At 58.4% G+C, this 21,227-nt stretch overlaps 1 protein-coding gene across 7 annotated transcripts in view; it reads left to right on the forward strand.

Moving 5' to 3' along the window:
* Positions 1 to 21,227, forward strand: part of TANGO2 (transport and golgi organization 2 homolog) — a 36,463-nt gene that overhangs the window by 11,600 nt on the left and 3,636 nt on the right. For 3 of the 7 annotated variants that reach the window (XM_017675881.3, XM_017675880.3, XM_017675879.3), the window contains exons 2-7: positions 3,395 to 3,491; positions 10,188 to 10,276; positions 14,639 to 14,758; positions 15,180 to 15,294; positions 18,341 to 18,411; positions 21,050 to 21,203. In XM_017675881.3, coding sequence (XP_017531370.2) covers positions 3,436 to 3,491; positions 10,188 to 10,276; positions 14,639 to 14,758; positions 15,180 to 15,294; positions 18,341 to 18,411; positions 21,050 to 21,203 — 605 coding nt within the window. In that variant the 5' untranslated portion in view covers positions 3,395 to 3,435. Of the gene's footprint in view, positions 1 to 3,394; positions 3,492 to 10,187; positions 10,277 to 14,638; positions 14,759 to 15,179; positions 15,295 to 18,340; positions 18,412 to 21,049; positions 21,204 to 21,227 lie in introns of those variants that run through there. The other 4 variants (XM_073223755.1, XM_073223754.1, XM_073223756.1 and 1 more) reach the window with 2 other exon arrangements.

Genomic DNA, 21,227 nt, shown 5'->3' on the forward strand with positions numbered 1-21,227 from the left:
GGAGGCTGGGGAATGGCTGCTGGTGGGCAGCGGGCCTGGCATGAGCAGGGGGTGAGGGGCTGGAGAGAAAGGCAGTTCCTGACGGTCCCCTCCCCAGGGGCTGGCTTTCCTCCGGTCCTTCTCTCCCAATGACCGCGTCTTCATTGAGGCCGCAGCCCTGGGCTCTGTGCCCACACCTCAGGCGCCAGGCTGCCTGGAGACCTATCAGTGGCTTCCCTTTATCCCCGATCACAGAGCCTTCCCCACTACCGCTGTCGGGAGGGCCAGTCTGCCATCCACCCAGGCCTGCTAGGATGGTGAGGTCCTGCAGCCAAGTTGGGAGACTGCATCTGGCCTGTGCGCATCACTGGCCAGAGCTGCCCCGGCCAGGGGCCTTTTCCTGTGGCTGGGCACGCGGCCCAGGGAGGGGCATGGCAGGCTGAGGCTGACATGGCTGGCGGCATGTCCCTGGGGAGGTAGCCCTCAGAATAGCCCTCAGTCCTGCTGGGGTTCTGGGTGGGTGGAATTCCAGCAGAGACGAGCTGCCAGGGCCTCTGCCGCTGGCCACGGCCAGCCTGGTTGCCATGGACAGAGCCGGCTTGCCTCCAAGGAGCATTCTTGTTTCTGGGACAGACCAGCTCCCCAGCACGAGGGTGTCTGTGTCTTCTGTGCTGGACTTTGGTCACGTGGTGTGTGCTCCGAACGCCAGCGTCTGCACTGACAGGTGGGGCGCCGCGGGCTGGCGCGCTTCCTGTCAGCCTGCACTGCACTCTGGATGGTTCTGCTGCACCGTCTCATCAGCTGTGTGATTCGGTCCCGAATCCGCTGCTGAGCTTTAATGAGTGGTTACTATCTGCTTCTTGAAGGTCTTCCCTGCGCTTTGTGAGCCTCCTGGCTCACCCGCCATCGCTTCCTTTTCTGAGCAGATATTCCCAGGCTCCTCTCTCCTGCCGTCGGAGTGTGGCTGGTTCATGAGATGGGCGGGGATCTCCTCCTGCAGGTTCTCACTCACGGTGGTTTGGTTTATCACGTGGTTCCCTCTGACCGTATGTGGCTCTTTGTCCTTGAAGTTGTTTGTAAGATTTCTTGGAGGTCTGGGGTGAAGCTGAGAACTCTGGTTTGCAAGGTGCCAGGGGCACCACCAGAACAGGAGCCCCGCAAGCCAGGCCATGGCGTGAGGGTCCCTAGACCCCCAGTGTCTGGCTCTGCCCGTGGGGCACTTCGGGGCCTCCCTCCAGTGTTGTGCTCTGGCCCTGTGGCCGCTGGGGTGGCTGTAGGTATATGTACCCCCACTTTGGGGTCCCAGCTGCACTTGGGGGAGGGTTTCCTGCCTGATACCTGTCTTGAGGTGGCCCTAGGCCTTGTCTTCTGTCTTCTTCACCCCCACAGACACCAAAGCCTGGTTCCAGGAGACAAACTGATACCCTAGGGCAGGAACAACCGTGTACTCCGCTTTCTTTCCACTCTGGGTGCCCACATTCTGTGAGAATTGGCAAAATCCTGCACTAACTACTTTGAGGATGTTTGTATTCTTAAAAGCATTTTGAGATGTTTTTACCAGGAGGTTGGTCCCAACAGCTTGCCAACCAGTAATGGGATTGTCAGGCCCCCTGGGATGATGGCATGGGTGCCCGCTGAAGGGAACCCAGCCTTCTGTCACCCGGGGCCTCTTCCCACACCCTTGTGCATTGGGCACTGCCTGTGGCTCAGTGTCCTGCAGGGCTGGCAGCCAACAGCTTGCCTCCCATGCTGGCTCTTCTGCAGACAGCACTCAGTATGCACTGCCAGGGGCTTTCCTGAGAGCAGACCTTGGTCCCCTGCAGCCATCACCGAAGTGCATGCCTGGGGTGCCCGGAGGAACATGGGGCTGAGTACTGGGAGTCCCTCCAGGGCCTGTGGGAGCCAGCGGTGTGGCAGTAGAGAGGGTCCTTCTCCCTGTCCTCCATTTCCCGCTCTGGCCAGTCCAGGGAGCAGAAGCTAGTGGGATACGGGTTGCCATGGCGTCACCCATGGGAAAGCCTCCTGTGGCCCTGAGCTGTGGGCTTCGGCCCTTCCTGCTCTGTGGCCTGTGCCCTGTGTCCTGCCTGCCTGCCCACGGTGCTGGCCCAGCTCCGAGGGCAAGGTCAGTGTGATGGGGATGTTCTGTGCGTCCTGGGACAGGAAGGTTCCATTTCAGAGGCCCAAGCACTGGGGGCAGTGCAGTGACGTCAGTGTGGGGCTCTCACCATTGGTGTGCACCTGCCGTCCCCATGGTGGGGTCCTCTTCCAGAACTGTGGATGGTGCGGCCCTGTGGGGGCGGTAACCAGAGCCCTCCTTGGTCCTCATGCCTGTGGGGACAGCTGTAGTGGGGCCACATGCAGCAGTCTGGCCCCTGGCCTGTGTGGCCACTCTGAGGCCTGGGTGCAGAGTGGCCGTGACTTGTGCTGAGGCCCGGCGCAAGGACGGACTGGGTCTGAGCATCTTGCCCCAGGGCTGTCTGAGGGGAGGGCCCCACTTCTAGTCCAGCTATAAAGATGTGCCCCCTGGGCGGAACCCATGCCCTCTTCTAGCAGGGATTGCATGCTTAACGTCCTGGGGGCCAGGCCACTGCATGAACCCTCCCCAATCCCAGGACACCTGGGGCTAGTGTGCTTGGAGCTCAGTGGCCTCCTCTGGACATGCACACACAGTCACGCACATGCACACAGACACACGCAGACATACATGCTTTACACACGTGCATGGACCTCGTGGCCTCACATTCGTGCACATACATTGAACATACGTGCACCCTGCCTTGCCTATCAGGCTCTTCTTGGGGGCATGCAGTCTCTCCACTGCCTCTTTGCTGCCCGTTTCCCGGCCGCAGGGACTGGCTCTGCTCTTGCACATGTTCAGGACTAGAGACCATTGCAGTCACCTTGTCCAGGGTCAGTGGCCTCAGGATATCATGTTGGTTCTCGACTGGGTTGTGGGAAAATACCTGCTGGCTTCAGAGGCTCCCGGGCGCAGGGCCTGTGTGTGGGGCTGCTAACTGGGCCTGCGCCTCACCAGCCCCTGGGTGCCCGGGCATGCGTCACATCAGCAGCATGGTGCTTTGCTCCCCCTGCTGACATGGGGTGTGCAGGGCCCTCGGACCCTCACCATGCTGGGTTCAGGGTTCCTGGCCTGCTCGCCACCCCTGTGCAGCATGTCCTGGGCCAGCCAGCACCTCAGGCATCGGGGTCGCCTGGCTTGTGCTGTCCTGTGTGAGTATTTAGGGAGGTGGCTGTGCTGGTGAGCGTCATGGCATCTGGCATGTGGGTCTGCCACATCCAGCGAGGGCCAGAGGCATCACGGAGAGGGTTCTGTTCTAGGCCAGGCAGCCCTGCAGTTTCAGGGAGGAGGTTCTGTCATCTGCCGTGTACTCAATTCATGTTTCTCCTTTTCCCACAGACTGTGTGACCCTGTATGAGCAAAGCCACCCTGGGGGACCCATGTGCATCATCTTCTTCAAGTTTGATCCTCGCCCCGTTTCCAAAAATGCATACAGGTAACCCTTGCTCTGCATCTGCTGTCCTCTGCTTGGCCTCGGTGCCTTGTAGTCCTGGGCACTGGGGTTAAGTCGCATGGGCCTGGCCCTGCCCTGGCAGCACTCACTCACTGTGGGGCCAGGAGGGCATGTCTCTCAGGGGCAGGGACCCTGAGCTGATGTACAGAGGCGCAAGGACTCAGCTGCTAAGGTGGCTGTGTGGGCAGCGCACAGGAGAAAGCGGGTGCAGGCGGGGGCACAACCCTGTGGGCCTTGATGGTGCAGCAGAATTGGGTGGCAGTGAGCGAGAGCTCAGCTTGGGCTGGGTGGTCTGTGTTGCTGGTTAAAGTCCAGGTGGTGGTGGCAGCATGGGGGTCTGTGGGGACAAGGATGGGGCTGGGGGGGTGGGGGAACCAGCCAGAGGAGGTGGGAGGCCGAGTTCAGGAGGCTGAGACTTGGTCTGGTTCTCTCCCTCCTTGCATGACCCTGGGCTCTGGATGGCGCCCCTCCATTCCCGTGGGCACCCGAATGGGGGTCCAGCCCCACTTATCTTTGCTGAACAAGAATGGGGCTGAGCTGTAACCCACAACCAAAAGTGATATGGAACCCCTCTCTGGCACAATTGCTTGGGCAGTTACCATCATTTAAAAATCTGTACCAGAAGGGGTGTGAACCACTTCAGCAAGCTTCTCAAATTTGAGTTACTACACAAAATTGCACAGACACCATGCTGACTAACCTCGTGGCTGAACCAACTCCTTGCAGGCCAGGGAACAGGAAATGGAGTGTCCAGGGTTTCTTTCGTGCAGAGGAGTCGGCAGCAGGGCCAAGCCGGGTGGTCTGGGAGTGGCCCTGAGTGGCCCGCAACAGAGAGAGCTCTGCTGGTCAGGACGCAGCCAGGGGGCAGGATCCAGGCACAGCGACCTCAGCAGGGGTGGGGTCAGTTACAGGACGACTGACTGCAGTGGGATTGGTGTGCCCGCCTGAGGTCCAGACCTCGCTGGAGAGGCACCGCATGGCACACTAGATGGCCGAGAAATCGCTGGGAGCCGTGCCACCTGTCTCAGGGAGGGTGGTTCTGGGGGAAGGCACCAGTCTCTGGCCGCTCCTGCATGTGTGGGGGAGCCACATGTGTCATGGGAGCCTCTTGAGGAAGCACGTGTAGCCGGGAGGAGAAGTCTCTCCCCCTCTGGTGTGTTTCCAGTGCCTCTGCTAAGACGGAACGTGGTGCCAGCTGCACAGTTCAGCCGCATTGTCACGGAGTCAGCGAGGGGCGGAGTCAGCCAAGAGCCAAGAGGCGTGGTCCCCCGCCGTTTATCCACTGAGCTTTCACGTGTGCCCTTCCACGTTCATTTGAATTCCTGTGCATCGATAAGACGAGTCTTTCCACCTGACAAGTGAAGAAATTCTCCATCGAGCACAAAGTCACCGAGCTCCTCTCCAGCTTCCGTTTGTCACTTCCAGGTTCAGCCACAGCCCCACTGGACGTGCTGTTCCCTGAGTCGCCTCCAGTCTCTTGCAAGTGGAATAAAACGGGAAGGAGAAAGGAGGGTCACACGGGTCTCTCTCGCTCTTGCCCAGCACCCCACCGGGACCTGTCCTCATAACGAGGCCTGTGGGTTGTGGTGCAGGACAGCCTCAGTGTTCCACTCCAGCATTTTCCAGAGCCTTAAGCGAGAGGCTGAGTAACCAAACATGCTGGGTGTTTTGTGCTCTGCAGAGGGGCTGAGGGGGCATCTGGTGGTTGCTCCTGTTCTGGCTCAGGGACAGTCCAGTTCTGAGAACAGGCAGGCTGCGTGCTCTCAGTGTACATACTTCTGCACCTGTGTGGGGCCAGAACAGGATGGGGAGGGCCGGGAGGGGCTGCCTGGAGGGACCCAGAGCCTGAGCAGCCCGGGTGCCGGGGCTGTCGTGGGAGCGGGGGACGCCTGGCTGGCCTGGGCAGCCGGTCCAGCCGCCGTGTCCCACCTGGGCTCCCCCCCACCTTACCCCTCTCTGTCCTGGCCCGGGACGCACCAGCCTCTGTCCTCTACCCTGGTGGCCCTGCTCTGTCCTTGGCCTCCCCTACCTGACAGCAGGCAGTGTGAGAGTGTCTGTTTGAGTGTGGTAAAATATACACGACATAAATTGTGTCATTCCAACCATTTGTAAGTGTGTAGTTCAGTGGCTTTAAGCACATTCACAGTGTTTTGCAACCATCCCCACCATCGATCTCCAGAACTTTGTAGTCCTCCTAAACTGACCCTCCATCCCCATTCAACACCAACTCCCCATTCCCTTCCCAGGCCCTCAGTAACCACCATTCGATTTTCTGTTTGTATGACCTTGACTCGGAGTGCTTCATAGACTGGAATCATATGCTCTGTTATGTTTGGCTTCTTTCCCTTAAGGTAATGTCCTCAAGGTTTATCCTTGCTGTGGAATGGTCAGAATGTCCTTCCTTTTTAAGGCTGAGTAATGCTCCATTGCACAGAGATCACATCCTGTTACCCATTCGTCCACCCATGGACACTGGCTACTTTCTACTACTTGGCTGTGTGACTAACACTGACCCGAGTATTAGTGTACAAGCATTCTTTCAAGCCCTGCTGAATTCTTTAGGGTGCATCATGCCCAGGAGCAGAATTGCGGGTCATGCGACCCTTCTGTGTTGGACTTTTTGAGGAAGTGCCGGACTGCTTTCCTCGAGTGTCTTTGCATGGCTGTGCCTAAGGCTTCCCAAGCCCCATCAGCCATGCTCCCTGTTGGGTCACACAGCTTCTTGAAAGCGTGTTGTCATCAAGCACTGTGCAGACCAGGCCCTCTCCCTGCAGCCGGTCTGGGTGCCAGGACCACCATCCAGCTTGGGCCCTGCTGCCCGTAAAGCTGGCCCACGTGGCTGGGACCCGTTGAGAGCCCTGTGTCCCCTCAGTGTCATCACAGGCGTGTGGCTCCTGCCCCTCAGGGCACAGCCAGCACCTGTCCTTTTTTAAAAAATTTTTTTTAAGGTATTGTATACACTCTTATGAAGGTTTCACTTGAAAAAACAATGTGGTTACTACATTTATCCGTATTATCAAGTCCCCACCCACACCCTGATGCAGTCACTGTCCATCAGTGCAGCAAGTTGCCACACATCGACTGTGAGCTTGTTTGTAGTTGGGGGTCAGGTCAGCGTGGCCCCAGGGCCAGATGATTGCAGAGGAGACGCTGACCGCTGGCTCCGTGGCCGTTACTGCCACTGCCATGTGAAATCAGTTGCCTGACAGAAAAGATGGAGGGCCCTCACTCTTGATGCTATGGGCAGCGTCACGCGTAGGTCTGCCATTGCCAGACGCTGATCTCACGAGAATGTTCTTTCTGGCTTTTGAGGAGTGAGTTCCTGAAAGGTGAGCCTGTTCCTGCCCCATGGTGTCCCTGACCGGCCCACGATGCTTGCGCCTGGTCCGTAGCTGCTGCTTTGCTGGGCTGCCGGGGAAGGTCGGGCACCTGAGGTTTTTCCCTGCCTCTGGGCTGCGCTGGAGCGTCCAGTCACCTGTTCTCCTCAGGGCAATGCAGAGCCCACGGCAGAGCGAGTATCCGGTAATCGGGTCCCACCAGGTCCGGCAGTGCTCGCCTGGGCTGAGTGACCCCCAGTGGGCGCAGGGAGGTGGGGAGCGACCTCCGGCCCAGCCAGGGAACGGACGTTGGCTCAGCCTCTTCTGTAGAGCAGCTCCAGACCTGGCACTGGGCTCAGCCGTGGCCAGCACGGATCCATTCATGTCACCACCCCACTGTCTTCAGTGGGTGCCCATCCCTCCAGACGTGGCAGCCTTCCCACCCCCGTCACGTCCCACACCCTCCTGCCCTCAGACACTGCCCAGGTATGACCCCAGGCACCCTTGGGCCTTGACGTCTGTCCTCTGGGTGCTGGTGCGTCTGCCTTCCAGGCTGTTTCTGGCCACGCCCATAGGTGGGCCCCACAGGTGCCCTTCTGGGGTGGCCTCTGGTGTCGAGTGTCATGGCCCCTGCCTGGGGCTGCGATCCACCGGGTAGCCCCAGCCTCTGCCCCCCATGCCCAGTGAGTGCTCCCTGGGCGCCCGTGGGCTTGCTTGTGTTCTCAACTCCCGTATGAGCGTCTGCAGGGCTCCAGCAGGGAGCAGAGCGGGTCAGACATCTGCTGTCCGCCCGTGGGACGCTGACTTAGAAGCTCTCTGTGCCGGCCGCAGCCCTGTGCCTGGGTCCTGATGACCTCGCCTGCCCCAAAGAGGCAGTTGTGTCCCCACGGGGTTCCATTGGGTGTTCTTTCCCTGATTGCAAAGGAGTATGTGCTCTTTGAAAAAAAGTCATACCCTGTGAGATACACAGTGACAGGGGGGCCCAGTACCCCCGTAGATGCAGATGTGCCCCCAGATCCTTGCCCCTGCTGTACACACCTGTGTAGTCTGCTCCCCTGCAGGTATGAGGGGTGGGCCTGCTTGCCTAAATGTGAAGAGATTTTGCTTTCTGATCCGTGAAAGCGCCTACTCAGTTGATCTTGAATTAACCAAAGGGGAGATTCCCGGGTGGTCCTGACCCAGTCAAGAGAGTGCCTAGAAGGAACCGGGCCTCTCCTGGAGGGGTGAGCTGCGCGGCTTGGAAGGGTCCTGTGGCCAGGACCCGAGGGCGGCCCCCAGCAGTTGACAAGCCCGGCCAACAGCAGACAAGACAGGAGCCCTCAGTCACACAGCGTCAAGGAAGTGACCTTGGCAGCACCCTTGGGAGTGTGAGGAGGGCGCTGAGTCTTAGCTGACACCCACGGGCCGGCAGGCCCTGAGCGGAGCACCCAGCACAGCCAGTCGGCACTCTGCACCATGGTGCAGTGAGAGGTGGGGGCTGCTCTGAGCCTCCGGTTTGGGGTGTGTGCCCCCCGTCAGGTGACACCGTCATGGCTGTCAGGTAACTGCCGTCTTCCTCAAAATGTCCAGTTTTTTATTCCCGCCATCCTGTGCACCTGCTCCTGCCACCCAGCTGCCCCGGCCGGTGCCCAGGCCCCCTGCAGCAGCACGGTGAAGAGTGCCCATTGGTGATGATTAATTAGAGCTTTCAATTAATAGAACAAAACAAAGCCCTGGGGGACTGGCTGTCCTGAGAGCCCCTGACCGTGGCGGGCAGTGCCCCTTGGCTGTGCTGCGGGGCCCATGGGTGCAGAGGAGGGGCCCTGTCACGTGGAGCCTCCACTTGACGTTCACCTGCCACACGTTTCTGAACTGGGTGTTTAATGAGGTCCCTCGCAAGCCACTAGCCAGTCAGCTAAGTAGTGACTCAGGTGACAAAAATAACCCAGCAGTTGGTGTTCCTAGTTATTAACACACACAGGTAATTGCTCCTTGTTTTAAAATTAGGCGGTTGAAAATCTTAGGAAAAAGGTTCTGCTCTGTCAGCTTTTCTTTCCTTTTCCTAATTTTCCCTTTCTGGAGCCTCGTGGAAGAGCCAGAAGCAGAAGCCTGCAGCCTGTGCCAAGTGAGCAGGGGAAGAGCCCCGGGCATCTGCGGGAGGACTTGATCCTGACCGCGTGGAAGTCCCCACCCGTGGGCCGGGGCGGCCCCTGCTGCAGCCCTCCCACACTGCGGAGTCTCCTGGGTGTGGTGGGCACAGGGTGCTGCCCCGTGACCCCTGGCCAGGTGTGGCGATCTCACTGGGCAGCCTATGGGAGCAGTGCCAGCCAGGACGGGCCTGGGCTGGGTCCCTGTAAGGACGGAGTGGGCTTGGTGAGGCAGGGAGCAGGGCCCGGCCGGCTTCTCCCAGCTGTCTGCCTCGCCCGGGGCTGCAGCCGGGTCAGAGCTTGGCCACTGGGGCTGCAGAGGGGTGCTGTGTGAACGCTGGGACTCATATCCAGGATCGTGCCCTCTTGCCGGTGCACACCGAATGGCCTGGCACAGCCCTGGAGCCAGCTGGTGGGCAGAGGGCAGCCACAGTCCACCCAGGTGTCCTGGCGGTGGTGAGGCCTCCAGAGCAGACCCAGGGGCTGGACAGCCACGCTCTGTCCCAGGCCATGTGGCGACGTACGTGCAGGGTTGGGGTCATGCTGCGCCCCCAGCAGGCAGTGCTGGCGTGGGTTTCACTTCCAGTTTTATGGATTCGTGGACGTGTCTGTTAGTTCAGGTTTACCACAAGCAACTGTTCATGCAATCAATGAGTCCTCACAAAAACTATTTCTGAAGGCTTTTAGGGATCTGACTACAGACTAGACTAATGTGGCCTCAGAGCCAGCGGGAATCATTTGTTTGATTCATAATGTAAAACAGCAGTGAAGCACAGGGAAGTCCTCACCGTCCCCTACGGCCCCCACAGACGCAGGACAGCAGCCTTCAGAGACCTGAGCGCCACTGTGCGCCAGGCACCCAGGCCCCTTTGGAGGGGCTGCTCCTGCTTCCGGGAGGCTCACAGGCTGCCTGGGCCTGGCTCCGGGCATCTGGGGCGTGCCTGGTGCCGCTGGTCTGGTTGCAGGGCGTGGGGCCTGGGCCGAAGCCCCATCCCAGCCCTGAGCCTGAGCAGCCGGCTGGCTGTGGGCTTTGCCTGGCAGCGTGCTTCCTCAGCAGGTCCCGGGAAGGCCACCCACCAGAGCCGCCTGGCTCCTTGGCCCCGTGCAGCCCTTGTCCTCTTTGGGACTTATCCGTGTTGCTACTTGCTACTGAGGCGGATTTTCTTTGTTGACAAGAGAGAGAAGAACATGGCTCTTCTGTCTCCAGCTGCCCTTCAGCCACGCTCTCTCCTCAGGCTCATCCTGGCGGCCAACAGGGATGAGTTCTACCACAGACCGTCAAAGCGGGCCGACTTCTGGGGCAGCGGCAATGAGGTGCTCAGCGGTGAGTCCCTCGCGCTGGCGGCTGCGGCGGCGGAGCGTGTGCCCCGGAGGTGCCTGTCGGTGATGCAGATGGGGCTTGTGGGGCGGGCGCCCGAGTTGGTGCAGGGCCAGTGCTGGGGTGAACTGCTGCCACCTTCCACCCAGCCTCGGGCGCCCTGCATCTCTGGAAGGAGTAGCCTGAAGGGTGGGTCGGTTTTATTTGGATCCCCCCTCTTCTGTGGGCATGCGATTGGATTTTTAGGAGGTGCAAGTCCACACTCGATCCCTGTGAAGCGTCGTAGTTGTGTGTGTGTGTGCGCGTGCACTTAGTCTGCACGTTTCTGTTCACACACAAGCACCCCTCGCCCCAAGGAGAGAGAGCCTGGGCTTGAGGAGCAGAGGCTCGCTTGGGATGCATTCGGGCGGGACAGCACGAGGAGTGGGGATGGCGGCCGGGTCCCCTCGGGGCAGTGGTGTCAGTGACGGCTGGGTCCCCTGCCCACCAGGGAGGCCACTGTGTGCCCTGCTCTGCCTGCAGCAACTTAAAGCTCGGCTGTGGAGCTCCCAGAGAAGGCCTCCTGCGCGGACCGTGGCTGGGCAGTAGTGTGAGAGAACACTGCTGAGGCCGGAAGGCCCGGTGCCATGTGGGAACAGGACAGGGGTGGGAGACCGAGGCAGGGCGCCATCCCGTACAGGTCTGGCAGGTGGCGGGGAAAGCTGCTCTGAGGCCATGAGCACAGTCCCCAGGGTGGCCACTGCAAAAGGGAAGAGACTGTTCCCTGGGCTGTATATTGGCCTTATCAGAAGCTGCCTGGGGGACCTTGGAAATGTCTGGCTGTGCAGACAGAGGCGTGGGAAGGGGCTGACGGGGAGATCCCTGCTGCGTAAGTTCTGATCACAGCAGTACAGTCACATCAGGGTATGTGTGTGGGGTCCTCTGCTGAGCAGGCCAAGCTCTCCCAGAGGTTGAGGGGCAGGCCTGTGGGGCCGTGGGAAGAGGGCTGAGTGGAGACTTTGGCATGGCTAGGACCATCGGCCATGTCGGACTAGCGTGGAACAGAAGGGAGTCATGGGGACGGGGCAGGCAGTGTGTATGACGGATGCAGGGCACAAACAGGAGGCTAGAGTGGGGCGGGGGTTGGTCAGGAGGGGTGGGGTGAGGGCTGAGGGCTGATGCCCTTGGGGAGACAGGAGGCGCCTCTCAAGGAGTTTTATAGATGAGGACATGGAGGCTCAGAGGAAGCATTAGTCGGCCTGTGCCTCTCAAGCCATCCTGGCCGCCTGGGCTTTATCCTGCCCTGGCACTCAGGCCTGCCCCCTGCCCCTGAATCAGTGCCAATCCCAGCTGGGGAGCTTCAGCCGCCCAGGATCCTTCACCCCTTGTGATTCAGAGGCGGCCCCGGCATGTTGATCCGAGACTCCTGCCCGCTGGGAGGGTGGCCTGGCAGCCACTGTGCCCAGCTTGGGGCTGAGAAACACCAAGGTCCACGTCCTTCCCCCATCTGGCATCATCAAATTCTGTGCCAGACTGTAGGCCAGTGGCTCTCCAAATGTGGTCCTTGAGCCAGGAGCATTGGCATTGCTTGGGAACTTGTTAGAAATTTGGAAAAAAGTGGGTGTTATTTCTGTAAATATTTTTCCTGTCTGCTGCTCTCTCTTCCCAACTCTTCCCCTTTCTCTGCCCCCTTTTACACCCATGTTAGCCTGCTTGAGGTTGTCCCACACTTCAGTGACTCTCAGTTCTTTTTTTTTTTTTTAAGTTTTTTAAAAATTTTATTTTGGCATTATTAATGTACAATTACATGAGCAACATTATGGTTACTAGACTCCCCCGTTATCAAGTCCCCCCACATACCCCATTACAGTCACCGTCCGTCAGCCTAGTAAGATGCTTTATCTCAGTTCATTTTTAGAAATCCTCTTGTTTCGTCTTAGCTTCTATTACCGTGTCTTCCAAGTTCACCAGTCTTTTATTCTACAGTGGCCGATCTGCACGTAATCCCATCCTGTATGTTTTTATCTCACACATTGTAGTTTTTATCTCTAGAAATTCAATTTTTATATTTTCCTTGTCTCTACTTAACTTTTTGAGCATATAGGATGCGGTTTTTTTAACTGTTGGAATGTCCTTATCTATAAATTCTGACCCCTGTGTCAGATCCAAATGGACTGATTGACTTCCTCTTAGTGGGCATGGGGTGTGTTCCTGATTCCTCAGATGCTCGCCGATTTTTTATTGGATGCTGCACTTGTATGGATTTTATCTTACTGAGGGCTGGATATTTTTGTATACCTGTAAGTATTCTTGAGCTTCTTTGGGACACAGTTAAGTTACTCAGAAACAGTTTATACTTCCGGGTCTTTAAACATTTGTCAGGCAGGCGGGTCTGAAGCTGCACCCAGTCCGAGGCTGATTTTCCTTCTGTATACTGTTCCAGCAGCCCTCTGAATCTGGAGGCTTTCCAGGCCGGCTTCTAAGAATAGGCACTATTCCCAGTGGGAGAAGTAAGTGTCTTCTCTCATCTTTCTGGACGGTTCTCTTTGGCCTCGGCTGGTCTCCTCCCACGCACGCACTGGCCGGATGTCTGGGGCTGTCCGGCAGCTCTCTCCTCTCCGGTCCTCTGTCCCGGGGCCTCTGGCCACCTCGGTCTCCCCAGACTCTGCGCCCCTGTCCTCAGCCAGGCTGCCGCGGGCCCTGCCCGGACCCCTGTGCCGTGTCCTGGGGACCCTCCAGTCCTGGGGCGCGCCTCGCTTGTCTCCCATCTTTTAGGAATTGTCCTCTGTTTCCTGATGTTCAGGTTCATGAAACCATTATTTCATGTATTTTGTCTAGATTTTTGGTTACCCAGGTGGGCTGGTAAGTCAGGTCCCTGCTGACTGGTCAGAGGTAGAAGCTTCATTCACTCTTTAGCGGTTGGTTTGGAGGAGCTCTTCATGCATCCTGGGTAGGAGTCCTTTGGGCAAACGTATTGCCTACTGATTTTTTTAATGATAGATTTTGGTGGGCAGAATATTTCACTTTAATGGAGTACAGTTCATCTTCTCTTTTATGGTTTGTTCTGTCTTTGCCTGCTCTGAGGTCATAAAGATATTTCCCTCTTTGCTTCTACAAGCCTTCTGATTTGGGGCTATGATTTATGTCACATCAATTTTTACACAGGTGTGAGGCCGGGATCCACACCCACCCACACCCTCCACCCCATCTTCTCCAGTGGCTCCAACATCACAGATTGAATAGATACTCCTTTGCCTTTTGCATTTTTGCTTAGGCAACTTGGTTGAAAACAAGTTGAACACATACAAAGGGGACCATCCATGGGTCTCTGTCTGGATACCAACACCGCACTGTTCCAATCACTACGACTTTCAGCACATCTCAAAATCAGGTCGTGTAAGTTCTCCACTGCCGTTCTTTTCGGGACTGCTCCGGCACCCTTTGCACGCACTTTCCAGAACTAGCTCACTGATTTCTACGCAGTGCGAGGCCTGCTGGGATTCTGGCTGGGACTGTGCCAGCTCCCTTGGTTGCCAGGGGCCACATAGCTGTATGGTCCTGCGGCCACGGAACGGGGCGTCTCTCCACACAGGTCTGTGGTTGTCAGTCTTCACGTGTTACACGTTTTTCCTTAAATGTTTTCCTAAGTTTTTAAAAAATCACTTAGTGCTGCTGTAAATGGCAGACTAGGATTTAGTTTCTTTTTGGTTTTTGTTTTGTTTATTCCTTTTGCATTTTTTTTTTCCTCATACAATCCTGTCGTCTACAAGTAAAGGCTGTTTTACTTCTTTTTTTCTGAACTTTACAGCTTTTATTTCTTTTACACTATAGTTTACTATTATTATAAAAGTAACATTTTAATGACTTGGCTGTTTTTAACCTCATCTTCAAGTAAAATGACCAACTAGTCCAGCAAGACGCATTCCTGTGGCTTTCGGGCCCTGTAGAGCATGTGAGGGGTCCCGAGGAGTGTGGGCCCCTCATACTGGCTGGGCCAGTGCTGTGGTACAAGAGGCAGGTGCTCCTGCATGTGCCCACCCTGAGGGCCCAGCATCTTGCTGGGGGAGGGCAGTCAGTACCCCTGCCCCAGACCCAGGCCAGTGTGCTTTCCTGCGATGGGGCCGGCACTGTGCTCTCGGTCCCGTGCTGACCCAGGGGCCAGGAAGTGCCTGCCACACAGCCTCAGGAGCTCCCAAAGGCATCAGGTGGCAAACCTCGGTGGGGGAGGGTCCTGAGGCCCCAGCGGCTGCTGCGGCCTTGGGAGTTCAAGCCCCTGCACCACCTCCAGGGCTGCTGGGCTGAGCGTGTGTCTCTCCAGGACACGGGAACAGGCCAGGGCTGGTGCCCCCGGCTGGGCCCTGCCGGTGGTGACGATGTCATCTGCCACAGGGCTTGACATGGAGGAAGGCAAGGAGGGGGGCACGTGGCTGGGCATCACTACCCGGGGGAAGCTGGCGGCGCTCACCAACTACCTGCAGCCACAGCTGGACCAGGGAGCCAGGGGCCGAGGTACGTGGACAGAGCCGCTGCGCAGAGCTGGGGCAGAGACAGGGCGGACGGGGAGGAGGGCGTTTCCCAGAGCCCCACGGCCCCTGGACAGCCCGCGTGGACCCGCCACATGGGCACTGCTCCCAGGAAGCGTTCTCCACACCGGTCCTTGGCCAGGTGTCACTCCCGACTGTGCCCCATCTGCCCACACGTGGTCCCCACAGAGGGCTGTTTCCCTCGCGCTTCTCCATGGGGGTGCAGTGGGGGGAACCATTGTAAAACCCACAACAACAGAGTTCTCGGTACAGACCTCCTCGGCTGTTGGGGCAACGAGGCGTGGCTGGCCTGCTGGCGTGCAGCCTGTCGGGGCTCCATGCCAGTCTTCCCTGGGAGAGGGGCTTGGCCCTGCCACCTTGGCCACAGGTGTCTTCCCTGCCCACAGGTGAGCTTGTGGCCCACTTTCTAACTGCTGACATGGACAGCTTGTCCTACCTCAGGAAGGTCTCCGCAGAAGGACACCTGTACAATGGCTTCAACCTCATAGCAGCCGACCTGAGGTGGGTCTCCTGGGCGGGGCACAAGAGCCCACTGCTGCTGCCCCAGGGCCAGGTCATAGGCTAGGCAGGAAGCAGCGTTTCTGTCCCACTGCGCAGCTGGGGTACTGTGGCTTTGTGGCGGCCCCCCCAGGGGCTTGGTGAGTGTCCACAGGGCCCAGCCTCTCCCAGACCCACGTCACGGGCACTTGGGGAGCAGAGCCGGGGGCCTCCTGCCATGGGAGCTGCAGCATGTCCGCAGTGAGCACCCTAGAGCACAGGGCACACCTCCTCCCACACTGGCCCCTGCCTCGGAGGCCTTCTCCCCTGTCTGTGGCTTAGGAGCCCTGCGGTTCTGAGCCACACCTCACCTGCCCTGCTCTCTGGTGGGCAGAGGTGCCCAGGCTGGAGAAAGGAGGTGCAAGCACAAGTGCCTGAGGGGTGAGCAGCCCGGTGCCTGTGGAGGCACCTGCGGTGGCTGTGTCTGAGCGCACAGGGTTGGCTCGTCTCGGGGGTCCCAGCCTCTGAGTGGCCTGGTGGAAAGCTCCCAGGACCTGGTTGGAGTTGTCAGGGGGCAACACAGCTATCCAAGCTGCCCATGGGGCCTGCCACCAGAGGACATGGAGGCCTGGCTGCACAGACAGTCAGAGAGCAGGGCAGACGGGCGGGGGCAGGGCAGGAGGAGGGGCCCCGGGAGAGCGTGAGGCCTAGAGCCTCAGGGCCCCTGTCCTGGGCCAGAGATTTGGGAGTCAGGTTGCTGGGACCCTGCAGAGGGCCTGGGCCAAGTGCCAGGCCCACGTGAAGCTTACAGAGGAGCAGCAGGGGGCACCTGGATGGCCACAGGGGATGCCTGCTGAGCCCTTCACATGCAGCTTGCAGCACATCCTCACAGCCACCCCATGTGTGCCTGACGTGGCTGAGCTCAGATGGGGAGGTCACATGGCCATGCCACTGCCAGTGCAAGGGGGACTGGGGTCCTGCTGCACGGGCTTGGGTGCCCCTAGAGGTGGCAGCTGTGTCCCACCAGGTGGGTGCCACTGGGAGGTGGTGCCACATGCTCTTGATGTTGCCCCTGAATGCCAACCTGCAGCATCTGCATTTCCATCTCAAGAGCAGATCCCAGGTGCTGGCTGGCCGCCCTTGGGCTGTGGCCTGGCTTCTCAGGGTGCCTCATCTCTGTGGCTCCTGCCAGGCCCTGGCTACAGGCGTGCAGACAGCTGAGTGGATGCTGCCAACAGTCTCAGTATATACAGCAGATTATCAAATGGAGGAGCAGCAATGTCACAGCCGGGAAGCGTGGCCGGTGTGCAGAGGCTCTGGCTAGTGTCCACCTCCTGCACCCGAGGTCTGTGTACATTTCTCAGAGCAGGCTTTGCAGAGCAGCCAGTGGATTAAGGCATCGGTGGGAGCAGCCCGCCTCAGCCCACTGGGGCAGTGGGTGCGCTCTTCTCGCACCGCAGAGGCATGGCCTTCAGGGGTTTTGTGTATCTTGCCTTGCAGTGAAGTGAGCATTTCTCCCGGTCCCTTCCCTTCTGGCTCTGTCCTCTCCCTGTGCCCCTTCCCTCCCCCTCCAACCCAGCAGTCAGTAGATACTGTCAGCCCAGGGCTGTCCACCAGCACAGGGCCAGATGTCCGTCCTTCACCAGGGCAGGTCCATGGGGCTCTTCCCTGGCCTGGGATCCCCAGGCCTTTGAGTGTCCACTGCATGTGGCATGTGCAGCCCCACCCCTGCCTCAAGGACAGACACGCTGATCTGGAGGCCACCATGTCTCACTGGAGGGGATTGGCTCTGGCACCTACTGCCCTCCCCTGCCCACTTTGGCCTGCTTGTACCTTGGGTGGCACCTGGTGGGGTAGTCCCATGCGCACTGTGCTCCCCCAGCGTGGCCCCGGGACCTTGCTGCTCATCCATAGTTCTGTGTACATCCGACTCAGCCAGGGAGACCAGCCGCCCGGCCAGCTAGACCAAGTGGCTGGTGACAAGGGCCCCATGCTCTGAGTGGACTTGCACATGGGGCCATGGCTCCTGCAGGTCGGGGCCCAAGCCCCTCACTCACACCTCTGCCAGTTCCCAGGGCCACAGGACCGGAGCCTGCAGGCAGGGGAGCCCAGGGGGTTAAGCCCGAGGGCCAGGTGGGCCAGGAGGAATGTCCCAAGGGGCAGGCAGCAGCTGGTGCACAGGACTGAGGCCAGAGGGTGCAGGGTGTCGGGCCAGCACGCAGCCCCAGTGGCGGGGCTGGTGGGAGGCCACGGCTGAGAAGGGGGCCTCAGCCCTATGGGGGCTGGTGCCTGCGCCAGGGCCCTGCCACCCAACCGGCGTCAGTGCGGGTGGTGCCCAGTCCTCATGCATTCTAGCTTCTTGCCTGCAAACAAAATATCTGAAGTCATCAGCCAGACATCTTAAGAAAGGAACCAAGGGCTACAGGGAGGAATCAGTGAGTGGGACTGGGACGTGAGGCTGCCTGGGCCAGGCGGCCTGGTGGGCGGCGACAGACGCTCCCTGTACCCAGCCTGGCCCTTTTTCTGTGTCGGTTCATCCTGAAAGCTCGGATCTCTGTGTGCAGTGTCCCGCCAGGGGGGGCCCACAAGCTGTGAAGAGCCCCTCTGGTTTGCAGAGAGGACATTCTGAGCTTTGGCAGATTTACTCTGGTGTTTAAGAATGGGAATGCTTTCAGCTCTGGAGCATTTTAAACTATTTTAAATGCACACTCAGTGTAGGAAAGTAGGAAAATGTGGTCTTTGGGTCTGTGTTTGGAAGCCTCTGTCACCACGGGGCATCCCATGCCATCTGGAAGCACTCAGAGATGAGCAGTGGGGGCCGCAGCCTGAGAGAGGGGACCGGTGTTCCTGAGCCGACGCTCAGCCCCTGCAGGTATCACTGCCCGCAGCTCGGGGCACAGTGGGACAGGAGGGTCTCAGATGCTGCCGTCTGGCCAGTGGTCCCTGCAGTGAGCCAGATGACCCTGCCTGGCCACAGAGGGTCATGGATGGGGGTGGGGCCCTGGAGATGGCTGGAGGGGTCAGGATGCCTGTGGCTCCTGTCTGACCCTTTCTCCCCTCCTGTCCGCAGCATGGAGAAGGGAGATGTTGTTTGCTACTATGGAAACCGGGGGGAGCCCGAGCCCGTTGTCCTGGCACCAGGTGAGCCTGCTCTGGGGGCAGCACCAGGTGGGGGGCAGCACCAGGATGGTGACTGCTGCTCTGGGGGTCGGCACCGGGACGGGGGCTGCTGCTCTGGGGGTTGGCACTGGGACGGGGGCTGCTGCTCTGGGGGGTGGCACCAGGATGGGGTTTGGCACCAGGACGGGGCTGCTGCTCTGGGGACACTTTCTGGGCGCAGGCTCCATGATGTACTGCTCTCCCCGGACAGTGCATTCTGTCTGCCGGTGTCCTTTGTGGCCGTAACCGCCTGAGCCTGCACCTGGCCCACTGGGGGCTGTCTGCAGCGCAGGGACCTTCTCCCAGTGCCAAACTGCAACCGCCCGGAGAGAGCTGGAAATGTAAAGGCACAGAAGGACGCAGAGCCCCCAGCCTCACCCCCCAGCTCTACGCCCCAGCCTAGAGGCCTTTGTGGAGACACCTGGAAGCCACCCGTGTGGTACCCTTGGTTTTCAGTGCCTGAGACCCTGTGGCTGGGGATGCTTGTTTTCTGCTAAATCGTTGCTGAAAGTAATTCTTTTCAACTACATCCTGCTGTTTCATCCCTGGCCTGATCTGTGTCACTTTTTTCATGACTGCTTTATTGATATAATTCACATGTCCTACAGTTTACCCTTCAGTAACTTTAGTATATTCGCAGAATTGTGTAACCACCACTATATAATTTCAGAACATTTCTATCACCCCCAGAAAACCCCTGTGCCTCTTAGCGGTCCCTCGCCATCACCCCTCTCTTCCTCGGCCCCTGGCAGCCACTAACATACTTTCTGTCTCTGTGGACATTTTATATAAATGGAATCATGTAATGTGTGGCCTTTGTGTCTGGCTTCTTGGACGTAGCAAGAATGTTTTCAAGGTTCGTCCACGTTGTAGCAGCATTAGGGCTTTGTGCCTTTTCGTGGCCGAGTGTCACTCAGTGTACGGACAGCCTGCGGTTCGTTTCTCCACCTCCACCTGTTGATGGACACATGGGTCGTTCCCACCTTTTGGCTATTGTGGGTAATGCTGCTGTGAACATTACTTACAAATGTTTGTGTGGACATGTTTTCATTTCTCTTGTGTAGATACCTAGGAGCAGAGTTTTTGGGTCATAAGGCAACTGTTTAACCTTTTGCGGATCCATCAAACTGATTTTGAAAGAAGCTGCACCATTTTACATTCCCACCAGCAGTGTGTGAGGTTCCAGTCTCTCTGTCCCCCCAGCAGTCACTGTCTGTCCGCTTTATTGCAGCCGTCCTAGTGGGTGTGAAGTGCACCTCACAGTGGGTTTGGACCTGCTGATGACATGGGACATATTTTCATGTGCTCATTGGTCTATAGTGTATCTTGGGAGAAATGTCTGTGCAGATCCTTTGCCTGTTAAAGTTAGGTTATTTGTATTTCTATTATTGAGGTACAGTTCTTTATATATTCTAGGTACTAGTTTCTTATCAGATGTACAACTTAGAAAAGTTTCCTCCCTTCTATGGATCTTTCTTTCCCCTTTCTTGTTCTTACCTCTTGAAGCACATTTTAAATGTTGATGAAGTGTAGTCTATTTTTTTCTTTCTTTGCTTGTGTTTTTGGTATCTAAGAAACATCTGAGAAATCACTGCCTAATCTAAGGTTGTGTAGCTTTCCCTGTACGTATTCTTCTAAGAGTTTTGTAGTTTCAGCTTCTAGGTTTAGGTCTTCGGGACATTTTGAGTTGATTCTTGTGTATGGTGGGAGGTAGGGGTCCTCCCCCATTCTTTGCAGGCACCCAGCACCACTGCTGAGCGGCCCTCCCGTCGCTCCTGATGGGTGACACCCCAGGCTCGCGGCATGGCTGTGGGGGCCCGGCGGAGCCACAGCTGTCTTCCTGGGAAGTGGCTGGAGGCACTTCAGATGCGGCCAAGATCGTCACCCGAAAGGCTGGCAGCAGCAGAGGGCAGTGCTCCCGTCCTTTCACGGAGCGTGACTCCGGATCCGCCTGCCCCTGCGACCTGGTGTAGTCTCTCGAGGGGAGGCTCCGAGGGGCCACTCCATCTCAAGGCCATGCTGCTCCTGTTGACATGAGAAATGCTGTTCTTTTCTGTAACTCCTTCTGTCAACCCGCTGAGAGCTTGTTCTGAAACACTTGCGCTGAGATCCTGTGGCCCCGAGCAGGGTCCTGGCCAGCACGTGGAGGTGGGGCCATGTCCATGTTGGCAGGCCCCCTGACCACTGACGGACCTGGCCGCACCCTCCTGGCCTCAGGTTGCTGATTCTCCCACCCTTGATGTGCTCAGCTGGGACGCACCTTGCAGCTTTCTTGTGGCTTCTAGACAGGAGTGAGATGGGGGAGCGGTTCCCTCCCAAGTACCCCCTTTCCTTGCCCTGTTGGATTTCAGGTTGTTCCTTATGCTCCTGTCCCTCAAAGCCACTTGGCATCTGTGCCTCAAGGCCTCCTGTGGGTGTCCAGCTGTGTTGAATTCTGTAGCCCTCACCACGCAGATGATTCAGGAGGGCACACAGACGGGGGTGCTGGAGTGCGGGGGGCCTGGCCTCAGTGCCCCCGGCCGCTCCCCTGGCCTCTCGCCTGGTGTGGCTGGGTGGGTGGGAGCATTCTCTGAGCTCAGTGGAGCCTCCGCCCCGGCCGGGCTGTCTCCCCCACCCGCAGGCACCTACGGGCTGAGCAACGCCCTGCTGGAGACGCCGTGGAGGAAGCTGTGCTTCGGGAAGCGGCTCTTCCTGGAGGCTGTGGAGAGGAGCCAGGCTGTCCCCAAGGAGGCCCTTGTAGCCCAGCTCCTGGACGTGCTCAACAATGACGAGGCGTGAGTAGGCAGGTCCCGCTGTGG

The sequence above is a fragment of the Manis javanica genome, chromosome 15 (genome assembly GCF_040802235.1).
Source record: "Manis javanica isolate MJ-LG chromosome 15, MJ_LKY, whole genome shotgun sequence".
In the NCBI taxonomy this organism is placed as follows: domain Eukaryota; kingdom Metazoa; phylum Chordata; class Mammalia; order Pholidota; family Manidae; genus Manis; species Manis javanica.